This window comes from Apostichopus japonicus, chromosome 6 (assembly GCF_037975245.1).
Source record: "Apostichopus japonicus isolate 1M-3 chromosome 6, ASM3797524v1, whole genome shotgun sequence".
In the NCBI taxonomy this organism is placed as follows: domain Eukaryota; kingdom Metazoa; phylum Echinodermata; class Holothuroidea; order Aspidochirotida; family Stichopodidae; genus Apostichopus; species Apostichopus japonicus.
This window is the reverse complement of record NC_092566.1, coordinates 6,566,470-6,579,764: the sequence shown is the minus strand read 5'-3', so window position 1 is coordinate 6,579,764 and position 13,295 is coordinate 6,566,470. Positions and strand designations below refer to the sequence as shown.

General features: G+C 36.7%; 1 protein-coding gene across 1 annotated transcript in view; it reads left to right on the top strand.

Annotated features, from left to right (window-relative positions):
• Positions 1–1,418: 1,418 nt before the first annotated feature.
• The window catches only part of LOC139968815 (uncharacterized), a 31,701-nt gene continuing 19,824 nt past the window's right edge, over positions 1,419–13,295 (top strand). Inside the window, exons 1-3 of the mRNA XM_071973244.1 lie at positions 1,419–1,988; positions 6,360–6,571; positions 10,955–11,047. Of these exons, the coding sequence (XP_071829345.1) occupies positions 6,362–6,571; positions 10,955–11,047 (303 nt within the window). The 5' untranslated portion in view covers positions 1,419–1,988; positions 6,360–6,361. The remainder of the gene's footprint in view (positions 1,989–6,359; positions 6,572–10,954; positions 11,048–13,295) is intronic.

Here is a 13,295-nt window from a genome sequence, read left to right as displayed (position 1 = left end):
CATTAAGACCGCACATTATGGGTGCCTGCCTTAAGTGGGATGGGATCAAACAGAAGCAGTTTGTAGCAAGGAGAATTCAAGATGGGTGATATAAAATTCCGGGGCAAATTGAAGTATGTCCATTTGTGTACTTTATGGTAATGAAGATGATTACAGCGTGGGGCTTGGATGAATCATCCAATGGGTAAACTAAAACAAGTCGGGCACTGGGCACATCATAAGACGGTACCACCATAGAAGTAATACTTCAATGGTACCACAACACTGTTTCAATAATATGTTATATAATTTAAGGAAGCAGCCTTGCAGATCGCTGTACAGAGCTCAAAATTGTTTCTGAATTTTCATGTTTTATACGGAGAATATTTGTGGTAAGGACAGGGGGTACGTTCCCGCTCTCATGAAAGTAAAAGGGAGATGTGAACCACCTCATCGATTACATGACATCAGTATGATCCTGGGTTATGATCCATACAGAAGATGTTTTGTCCCAAGAAAGGGGTGTGGTGTTTTACGTGCCTTGAGACGGTGTTTAAAATGTGTATGCGTGCGTGTCGGGGGGGGGGGGGGGGAGAGGAAAGAGGAAGATAAAGTTTGTCCTACTAATTTTTATGGACAATTTTCATGGAGAAGTTAAGAGCTCTTTTCTGCTCCCAAGGGGGCGAGGTCGGGAGGGGGGGTATGAGGAAAGAGGAAGATTATTTTTTTCATGATAATTTTTATGGACAACTTTCATAAAGAAAAACAGTTTTTAGTTGTTTCGCAATCGCATAACTATTTTATTAATAACCTACAGCCCGACCACACACTGTAGCTATTGACAGGGCTTTGAAAGCCCGGTTGGGTGCTGAAAACTAGCCCGCAGGCCACATTTTATCAATATTCTTTATATACAAAATGAAAAAGTCCGTACAAAACGTCTACTAAATTTCGAGGAATTTTTTTGACATTTTGAGAAAAGGTCGAAAAAATTAGCCAGTAATTCGAAAATAAATTTTTCAAATTTTGGTCACAAAACCAATATTATCCTGGGGAAGATTCACCCGATTTTCTTTCACCTCCCCAACTTTTCGATGACTTAGCCTGTACAAGCGTGGTTACCCCTATCATCCAAGGCCCAGGCATTCCGTACTAACTGTAGTATATTCCCTCAGATAGTCAGCCCAAGTTCAATCTCGAATGTTTGATAATATATAGAAAACGTTCTACATGCCAAAATAAACAGTCGTAGCAAAGACGCTGCTAATAATTTGTGAACAGGTTTAATTGTCCTGGAAATTACTGATTAACCAAACCTATCCGATCTTGAATGTTTATTGTTATTACAACGTTGTAAAAATCTGTCACACAATCTGTGAGGATATTTCTGGAAAGAATTACGTCATTAATATAGAGTGTAAGTTAGCGTTATAGGAGCGCCGCGGTGTATATGCTTCACATATTATTGTGAAAATTGAAGAAGTTTATGTCTTATGTCTTAATATTTTAAATCTATGGCTTCACAATAATCAAAACGACTCCTTCATAGAGTTTTACCTCTAAGTAATTCCTTATATTTGATTTGTCGAAGATAAATAGAGTTCATAATGGTTTGTTTATAGGCATTTGTTTGGATGTGAGAAACTTTGAGAAACTCGCTTATTTACGCTCGGTAGCTAAATCTTGCACATACTTGGTGTATGTCACGATATTCTGTATATGACTCAGCTGGTCCTAACTTCAAATGTTTACAACTTGATCTCAATCATACTGTACGTCGTCGATGTTTTCCATTGTTGTGCTGTAGGTACGTATGCAGAAAAGGACTCACGACTACAGTACTGTACTGCAGAACGGAACCAGACAGAAGCAGCTAAGAACTTGTTTCATACTAAGAAAAGTTCGGAATCATAGATCGAAAGCTTCACTTTTACTATAAATTTGGGTGCGCATGTATTCTGCCAAAGGTTGAGCCCTTTTTCCAAAATGCTGTCACTGCTTTTGCTGTGGTAAGTGCCTTCTTGTTGTCGGATATTGCTATAGTAAGGCCTAACATAGGCTATACAGTATACTGTCGCCTACGCTTAGGACTTAGGCTAGGCTAAGTTAGGCCTAGACTACAGCAGGCTACGCCTTCGATAGAACTAATTGTTACTGTTTGTTGCCTTGTACTCATGTCTGACGGTAGGGCTTACATAAGGCTACGTTATAAAGTTAACTTATACTCTGGCTTAGCCTAACTTCAATTACCAAAAAGCTATAGCTAATAAGGCCTACAGAACTTTACCACAGCCGTGGTCTGAAAATCAGACAGAGTAGTTACAGAATACCCTTCACTTTACTAACATGTAACAGCTTTTCCTTGCTCAAGTCAAAGTCGCAGTGGTGAAATCATTATTTGATATTATAATAGGGGCCTAGGCTACTTAATAATTTTTTTTTTTGAAGACAACACATCTCACAAACTGGATATTTTTTGGGTTGGACAGATCAATATAATTAGGCCTAGATGTATGCTTTATAAACAATTTGAGAACAACATATCTTCCTAACACAGTAACATGATATTTTTGCTGAAATTTGGGTTGCAGATGGGGTAATCCTATGCATTACTTCATAAATACTTAAGACAAAGACACATCTTTCAAACATAAAATGTTTTAGCTGGAGTCAGAGTCACAGTGGAGAAATCTTCTTTAGAAGTATAATTTAATCAACATTTTTGAGAACGACACATCTTCCTATTAGGATATTTTATGCTGTCCAATTGGAAATAACACATAACAACAGGTTTTTGTGTAAGTCCCATTGAATCAGGAAGAAAGTCCCATTGAATCGGGAAGAAATATACAAAATCCTTACCACCAAACAAAGTAGATGATACCTATTACATTTCCTGCTATTTTTATCAAACTTCTTCCAGAGGTTAGCAAAAACACAGCCTCGTTAAAGTTGAATTTCCTGAAATTGTCAAAGCTGCTGACTTTAACCAAATATATTCAATGTCACATGTAAACCAACCTTGCATGTTTCTGCCAGAAGACTATTAGAACATAAGCCTCATGTTACGGGTCTGATAGTCAGTTGTTTGTTAGTCAGGTCTGTCCCCTGTATATATAGGGCCTGTATTATGCCTAGGTATTATCACCAAATATTGGGCTGCTCTCAAAAGCATGTACAATAATTGACATGTGTATTGCAAGTCAGAAAAATATGCCAGTGAAAACTTAAATGTAACCAGTAGAGTCTTAAAGCTTCTAAAATTGTGTAGTTATAGGCATATGGAATATGACATATATGACATAGTTACAGTATTAGACTGTTGGCAGATTAATTGATATCACTGATATGACTGGTTTATTTTTCTGCAAATTTTGAAGTTATTTACATATTTTCAACTCTGTATCCATTCCCTTATATGATTACCTTCTTTGAGAATATCATTGAAAAAGTATGTATTTTTGAGGCAGTTTGGATGGGGTGGAGGAAGGGGGGAAGGACACACATTCACTTTTGAGCATCCAGTGTTGCAGTAAAAAATATGATAAACAGCTGGATAATTCAATTTTGTATGTAGGCTAGGCTGACTAGTAATTTTTGTTTGTTTGGCTGTTATGTCATACATGTTGTTTTCTATGATTTCATGACTGGTCACTTACAATATAACATCACTAATATTCTCTAAATGGCTGACCTTTTGAGAAGGACTTAAATGTCACAAATCGTCCATAACCATAGTAGAATCACCCCTCGGTATAACAGGCAACATTTGATCCAGTATCGCATAGCAAAATGCTAAAGTGCAAAAATTTATCAAGTTGCTATACAAGTCTAAAGATGTACTATATAGCAGTTTTTTTTTAAAAATGAACCAAAGATCTTCTTTTTTTTAAATGATAATTTCCATCTCTAGTTTACTCCCTATCCTCATCCCTTAATACTCTCTTTGTCCCTCTACAGTTTATCTCCTACATCTCCTCTTCCCCCTGCTGTTTCTTTCTTTTTCTCTCCATCCCTTGTCTACTAATCCTCTTACATCCATCTCTTTTGTGTTCATCCTGCTCATTAACCTGTCTGTATTCTGTGCGTGTTTGTGTCCCTTCTGTTACTGTAACTTGCCATTCAGCCGCTGAAGAAGATCCTGCTAGCCTGCTAGGATCGAGACGTCAGGCCAAACTTACTTTTACACATTTTTTTTTGTGAGGGATGAAATTCAGAGCCTTCAATACTGCTACGCAAAATTTGAACACTAAAATTATTCCCCGTAAAATACATGGAAAAGTTCTGTCAAAGTGTCAAATTTTATGACGGTGATAATCACAATTGATCTTTTGAAATATTATCTCATTCAATGTTTGATAAAAACAACAAGAAAAAGGGAGAACAAAGGAAACAAAATCTTTCAAAATCATTCTCTAAAGATACATTCTTCTGCTGAGTATCTACAAGTTTGATAAATTATATAGATTGTTTTCCCCTCAAGTTTGTAATAATGTACTCTGTAAAGTACTGTGTACCTTGTTTGTGATTCAATCAATATTATTACATCATCTTGGAGAAGATTGCATATTTTTGGCTGGTCTTGACTACAGTCGATTGAGTTTAAGATAAGGGATAGTTGATGGACCAGATTTATTTCTCTCATATATCACACCCAGCACTGTGATAGTTAAATATATCAATCGATACTTTAAGTAATGTTTACTACAAGACCCTGCTAGGATACATCCAACAGAAAGGAAACTGCCTCCTGTGATTGGTAACAGGGTCAGTAGCAGACTGTTTGCTTTGTCATAGCCAAAATAAGTAAACATAAGTCATACAGTAGGTGAATATGTGTCTAGTACAATGGTTTCATTTTAACCTTCCCATTGTGTGTCACTAGAACAAATGTAGGCAAAAGAAACCGGATATGGGTTAAAAGGAATATAAAGTTCCCAATTTCCCATATATATATATATATATATATATAGTAATTGTCATTTGCTATTAATGTTAATTACTGCATAGTTTATTACGTATGGGGAGGAATTATGAATTTGAAAGTTTGGTTTACAAATAAAATACTGACTGTAGCCAATAACATGATAGTAGAGTTTTAAAATCTGGAGATAATTCAGTCTGTGTGCACCCTCATTGTATACAATAGTACAGGTATGGATAGAATTTGCACCTTGTTTGGAGAGCACTTGATTACACAATTGATTACAGTGGAACGACTGGCATATCTTTCATTAGGAACAAATGTAGGCCAACAGAAACAGGATATGGGTTTAAAGGAATATAAAGTTCCCATTGATGACCAATATATTTTAGAACAAATGAACTGTACAAGTAAAACCAACTGCTTTCATGCATGATCAAGTATCCTTTGTGTCATCCCACAACGTTTTATTCCTGCCATTGTTACGTACACTTAGAATTTACATTTCAAGTACCGTAAGATTCATGACATCATTGTATGACACGTTTGAATATCAAGTCTATTTTACACTGAACTCAGTGTTTCATTTCAATTTCATATATCATAATAAGGGTCAGGCTGTGTGGAAAAAGAAACTGCAGTTTTATCAGAATGGAAATTTGGAATACAGTATATATATAGTAATTGTCATTTGCTAGTAATGTTAATAAGTACTGCATAGTTTATTACCTAGGGGAGAAATTATGAATTTGAAAGTTTGGTTTACAAGTAAAATACTGACTGTAGCCAAAAACATGATAGTAGAGTTTTAAAATCTGGAGGTACTGTACTTCTGTGTGTGTGTACCCTCACTGTATACAATAGTACAGGTATGGATAGAATTTGCACCTTGTTTGGAGAGCACTTGTCCCCTCATACCTGTAACAATTGATTACAGTGGAACGACTGGCATATCTTTCATTAGGGGTTGAATGGGAAGCATGTATCTCTATCACTTGTTGACAAACAGTAGATACACCGATACACATTGTTCATTCGCTGTTCACTGGAATTAACTTCCTCTTTAATCTGGATCAGATGATCTAGTTTACAAGACTGTGACCTTTTGACCCTTTGTTTTGGTGAAGTGCATTGTGTGCTGGTGTGTGGGACTCCCAAGATGGTGGTTCTGATACCATCTTTTACCTCCTCGGTTATGAGAAAAAGACAGAAATTGTTATTGGTTAAATAAATGTCCAGCGAACAAACGAACACTGAACCAGTGTGTCAGTAGGGTTAGTACAAAATCAGTAGGCCTCAATGTTGTACAGTGGCTCAGCTGGTATACCACACAGTATCTGAAGTCAGAGAGCTTGAATTGGTGTTCTAGCCGATCATTTATAATTTTGTCTTTATAATTATTTTGTACAGTTTGCAATTGGCCACCTTTCACATCATTTCAATTTCTGTTATATAGATATGGACACGGAATATCAACTCACAGCAGAGCGTATTTTACCCAAACCGCACGATTTTTCAAAGTACACAGGAACATTAAAGAACATGATGAAAAGATTGAAAGGGGAGAACGATGACCCGTTGGATGTGGCTCCTGCCAGTATCCAGTATTCGAGGGGTCTCACGAACCCCACCGGAGAGAACAACTGCTTTGTGAACAGTGCTGTGCAGGTAAGTCCTGACAAAACTTTTCATTCATTTGTTACGTTAGCATCATGAGGTTTAGGAGTTACTCAGGATATGAAGAGCCTCCTTTCTGTTGACAAGCCCTCCTCCCACCCCCCCTACCCCTCCCACCCTCTCCCACCCTCTCCTCACCCCAGAGAAACAAAATGGATATCACTAGCTTCCTAGTAAACCTAGCCATCACCTGGTGTTACTTAGATACATTCATGTACTGTTCTGAATAAAGACTGAGCTTTTAAGATCAAATCCAGACTTACCAACTTTCATGAAGGTGTACCCTTTAAAAATCAATTTCTTTATTTTTAACAAATGGGAGTGGGGAAATCCCTTCATTTAGACCCTTTTCCCTAGGTACTCATGACAACTTTTCCTCCTAGTCCTTTCTTCAGAGCTCTACAATATTGTCTCTCTACTATTGGCTATATATTCATTGTTACCTGAAACTACCTATACAGTATATGAGTCATAAAATTGCCAAATTGAATGGTTTATATATAGGTGTTGTACAGTTAAATACTATACAGGTTCAAGCAAGGGACAATACATGACACTGCAGTGCATCAAATAGTATGAAGGGACGGTACGTACAGATTACAATAATAATAATACTGTAATAGTATCCCCTGTACCGTAGGACCGTCTATATAATGAAAGGACGGTACAAACAGATTACAATAATAATAATAATAATGATGTTGTAATAGTATCCTGTGTTCAGTAGGACCATCTATACTATGAAGGGACGGGACAAACAGATTACTACTAATAATAATAATACTGTAATAGTATCCTCTGTTCAGTAGGACCATCTATCTATACTATGAAGGGACAGTACATACAGATTACTACTAATAATAATAATACTGTAATAGTATCCTCTGTTCAGTAGGATCGTCTGTACTGTACATGTACAGCAGTTCTTTGCCTCCTCCTCACTTTCGACTACTTGTGCACCAACAGTAACGCACATGTATGCTGTCCATCTCATGCTTCCAATCATAATGTTTTAACTCTGCTGATTGTGCACATTAAGCAGGAAACTGCCGTGTGTAAGGAAGTGTGTACACATACATGTATGCATCAAAGGAATGATTTATCAAATTATTATCGTCATAAGTTCTGGCGGCAGCAAGATCTGTAAGTGGTTGTGAAAGCGTAAGACTGTAAAGAGTGTTGTCTTTTGTACAGATGTGCTGTGGTATGCAGATATGAAAGGGTTACAGACTAAGTGTGTCATCTCATATAGTAATGTGAATATGTGATGTTCCAAACCATGACATCATCAGTTTCATCATTTTATCAGCTCTTGTTTACTTCTGTAGATAGTGAATGATAGTATGAAGCGAGTGAAGTGTATGTTGTAGACCTGTGGCAGTCAGGACTGTGAAAGCAATTCATTCTGTACTGTGTGTACCAGTCAGGTGTACCTACAGTACTGTAGCATAGCAGAGAATAAGTTACCCAGTATGGCATTGTAAAATGCTCTTCAAAATTGTGTAAAATGCTCTTCAAAATTGTGAAAATGCTAGATCTATACAAGTGCAGAAATGTTTAGCAGCTTTTTTTTGTTTTTTGTTTTTTTTGTAGACAGGGATCAGTCATGTTTGATAATATTAGAGACAAATTTCACAGCCTTCAGACCTGCTACACAGAATTGAAATACTACAGTACTTAGTTAAATTCCCTGCATAGTGCTGATGATCGTAATATTTGGTTATAAAATACAGTATTTCTACTTGAGCTTGTTCTGTACCTTAAATTTATTTATGGGTCATCTTAAAACATTTGATGGATAATATGTTATTATATATTATGTTCTATATATATTATAATATATACTTTATAATATATTGTATATTTTTCATCAGATACTATAGTACTAGTGAAGATTCAAAATCATAGAACTTTTCTTAAATTGCAAACTTCTTTAATTAATGCAGATTGCAGAATTTTTAGTTGGAAAAAGCACTGAAAAGCAGTGTTCTTTTCCCTTTTATTTTTTAAATATTTTTATTATATACAAACCCTATATAAAGAGACATGATTTTTGGTTCAGTTGCTATAGTACTATAAATGCAGAATGATTTGACTGGTTGGATGCATTTAAGGGGACCCCTCTAGGCCCACAGTACTGTACATCATTTTTAATGTTGAATATTTATGCACTCGAACAGGAAACATATAGGCCTATCATTACAAAATACACTCATTCCTAGTATAAATTGTTATCAGTGTTAATTAGTAACTATCTGTAAAACCTCTGCAATCCCCCCCCTTCCCCCATAATTATCTAGAGTACAAATTGATTTAAGTTTGTACTGTTCAGTATAATGCATTTTTATAGGTCTGGCGACATTTACAGTAAAAGCGAAAATTTAGTCATATTTTAAACACCTAAGGCCAATCCTGACTCGTTCATGAAGGTTTCGGTTGCTAAAATCCATCAATTCAAAATTTTGTAGTATTTGAAGACAATTTTTGAGTCATTGTCCATTGGTATGCAAACTTTGAAGAAGTACATTGTTGTAGGGTCGATCAGTCCAAAAAATAACATTTCTGCCCAGCCTTGAAACACACAACACAAAATCAGACAGCCCTATTTTCCTCTTTGAGATTGAGACAGACGGCTCAGAATCTGATGAAATTCCAGTCTGAAGGGGAAAAAGGATGAGGATTTTTTAAATTTCAACCTCAGGGAGACATACAACCCTATATGCATCCAGGCCGAACTGCTCAGTAGCCTAGGCAATGACGTAATGCCAGCCAAATGCCAATTGTTTGGGGAATCTAGACTGGTATAAAACAGACACAAGTTTGTTAGCATTTAACACCCCGTGCGAACATTTTCGACTCCTGGAATTGCTCCCATTGTTATGTTATGATTTGTTTGAGCACAACTAGAGTGTTTTAGTGTCCTTGCCCTTCAGTTGAGCCTGAACGCGTATGTATGGATTAAAGGCTTCTGTCACCGAATTGCTCAATCACTTGTCTGTCGTATTACAGGCACCAGTTGTGTGACATTCGTAGTTTATCGCAGAGTGCAGTACACTGTGTGTGATGGTGCTTATAGCCTGTACGTTAGTATTGACTTTACTGTATAGTATACTGTTGGCTAGGCCTTCAACACATGTTCATATGTCACGTTTCCATACCAATTCTTCCCATATCAAAACCTTTCACAACGAGAGTCACTCCCTACATGTCAGGTAATTTGCATATTAGTGAAAAACCAGTCGTTTCGTATGTGAAAATGCATGTTGATTTTGGCTAATTAACTTGTACGTAATTAACTTGTTGGGTTCAAACTTTTTGAGTGTGTTTAGTTATATCCCAAGAATCATTTTGCAGAGCATGAGGGGAATTCATCGCATGTCCCTCTACCTGTAAAAACAACAAGACCTCTTCACCCAAAAAAACAATTCCTGTCCAAGGTTGAAATAACGAACAAGGCATAGAGTACAATAGAATATACTTCTGATGGCTGTGAAGTGAATGACATCATTTGCTACTACTGTAGGAAACAAAGGTGTCTTCGTGGTTAAGTCTCATACACTAAAGCCTTCCAAGAGAGTACAGTAGTATATATGCCTTCGTAATGTGAGAACAATTTAGCCTGTCTGTGGAGAAGGGGAATGAAGGTGTGTTTGTTGTGTTTGGAAAGGTTTGGTCCACACCCACTCAAATAGGAAATGATTTCTACCTATCCAAGTGAAAAGTACACTGATGATTTTCAATAACTGTCGTTTCCCCATTGTAAATTTACAATATCATGGTCACAAATGATGGATCAGAATATACTGTATTATATTAAGTCATTTATAAAATGAAATATTATTTCATGATTAAAACGAACACAAGCTTGTCAATCCCACCATATTAATTTCCGATGAAGCTGTAAAGAGAAGAGATGCCAAACTTTCCCCAACCTTCCCCTAACCCCCCCCCTCCCCTTGTGTAGTTTTCATTTGACCTGTTTATATATTCAATAGCTGTTCTATAAATACAGTATGCAGAGGCAGTCCATTGGTTTCAGAGACTTTCATCCAAAAAACGGTTCGTTCAGTTTCACAATCTTAGGCAATCCATTGGAGGATCACAGGGGATTCATGGCCGATATATTGTTGCTCTTTGAAGCAGTAAAATAACATTCAAACTAGGAGTTAATTGGTACAGAAAGTTGATTTTATTCTTTTCCTTCAGTCTTTCATTTTATATGACCTTTCCCCTGCCTATAATCTTGGTTTCCTTCTCTTTCTGTTCTGATGCTTCAATGGCTGTCAAACATTGAAAACAAATGACAAAATTAGACATACCTGTAAGTTTGTCATATTTTCAAAGTGAAATGTATCAATTTCTTTTTAATTTCAGGCCCTCTGGCACATGGACGTTTTCAGGAAGAATTTTAAGTCCGTAGACGGTCACGCCTGTATGGGGGATGCCTGTATTTTCTGTGCATTAAAGGTGATTATTTCTGTGAGATCGATTTGTTTTTTACTCTTCTTACTACATTTTGATGAAACTTGAGATTGGACCTAAATATAATATTGCAAATTTGTGTGAGAATTAACTGCTGCTAATTTTCAAAATGCTGCATATTGAGTTCATAATGGTGAAGTGATATAAACAGCAGTGTTTGATTCCTTGCTGAAGGCAGAAGGAATCTATGCGATGGTGATGGCGTGTGTATGTGCAAGCGTGGGTGCGTTCGTGTGTGTGCATGTGACACTTGCCTGTTGATGCTCTAACTTCGGAACGATAACTGGGGTACATTTCCTTCTTAGTTAGGGATGTGGCTAGTAATTAGCCTTTGGTTTCAGCATTATATTTGTGCTGGGACATGGTGTACAGAAAAGCACATATTGTATTTTAAGAACCTAATTAGTAATTCCTTAAAGTTTACACCATGTCAGGGTAATATTTCATTGCTCTCACTATGGTGGCAAACATCTATGCTCACACCATACTTAATCGTACATGTAGCTATAAGATGCTATTTGAAATGTCATTTGTATCTATAATCACTGCATAATATCTCAAACAGTTCTAAATTCTCAAAATGTATGGCCTCAGGGATTTATGTTTGGAGCCCAACACAACACTTGACCTTGTCATTTCAAGGTTCATTTAGTGACAAATACTGTCATAATATTTGCCCAAATATGGTGCTGATATGACTCAGGGCTCAAAGAGTTCAAAGGTTATCTCAAATGGTCTCTCAAAATTTGCAACTTTCTGCTGATTATTTATATCCTAAAGATGACTTTTGTGTTGGAGTAGGTGTAAACTGTACATAACAATTTCATATAGAGCTCTCATTCAATAGTAAAGGGACAGTTGCATGGTGCCAAGGCCGATATTAGTCCAACATCTTTGGGTCTATATTTAATGTAGAAAAAACTGTTTGAAACATTTAGGAATAAACAATTCACTTTGTCTCCTTCATTTTTTGGGCTCATACCATTTACAATCACGCTGATTGTTCATGCATGAATAAATCCTACATTGATGTTGTGCTCATTAGTAATGAACACATGAAATCTTGCAACATACTACATAACAGTTTAATGTTGGCAAGAAATCACATAGCCGCTTAGCTTTCTGGTTCCTTCATGCTTTGTTTTGAATAGGAATCTATTTCCTGATGAATAGCTCTAAGATGTCATCATTTATATATAACCCCCCTCCAAAAAAAAAAAAACAGTAATACAGGACTTGACATAAACCTCAAAAAGGGCACAGCAAAACTGCCATTGGTAAATTTCAATAGTGAAGGGCATCAAGGCAAATTGGAAGGGCATCGCGCAAAAATCAATCTGAGGAAGGGCCCTGACAATATTTTTTGTCTTCGCAGTGAACTACTAACCTGCGTGCATATTTATTTGATGATGAACAATGACCACTTATGTTTCTTTCTATTGCTAGTTTCATTACATCGTACGTACAGTAGATTAATTTGTACCTGAACGTCTGGTCGATAAGAGCGCCCTTTTACCATGCTTCAGTTGTTTCTTTGTTTCTTTTGTTTATTTCTTTGGCCGGATGGCATAATGAATCGCAAGTTCATAAAAAGTTTAAATCTCACCTGGTTGATATTTCAGTACACAGTGTTGCGCAAACCAACTTTTTCATGCATATAAATATAGCTCCACAAAGGAAAGTCACGAACATACAGTACATCAGTGATGTGCTCAGGAATATTGAGTGCAGAGCAGACTTGTGCGATAGTGTCATCCATGTCCTGGGGGAAGGGTGGAAGGGGAGTGGTAGCATGGCTTCTATAACATTAGTACTTCTGTTGTATAGTACTGTAGGCATACAAAACTTGGTAGGTGGATTTGAATTTCTGCGTATGAGCTCAGAAGGGGTATTGCGTCATTCACTTATGATTTTAATAGCTGACTGGATGAAAATGTTAGAAGGCCTTTATCTCATACTTTGCTCAGGCCGAGTAGAAGACCTACGTTGAGACTTGAAAGAATCATAGGAACTTTATACAGAATACTAGAAGTTCTTCCTATTAGACTTTGGTTACTCCCCTACATATTGAATTGCAACCCGCTGTGTCTTCAGATGCCACAAATCGCACAGTTTATGGTCATTGGCGTTGTGGAATAAGTACAGTATGTAGTGTGTTTGACATTTCCTGAGATTATGTATCTGTAGGTAGTTTATGCAGTTGACATACATGTGTTTTTGCTTCAAACACATG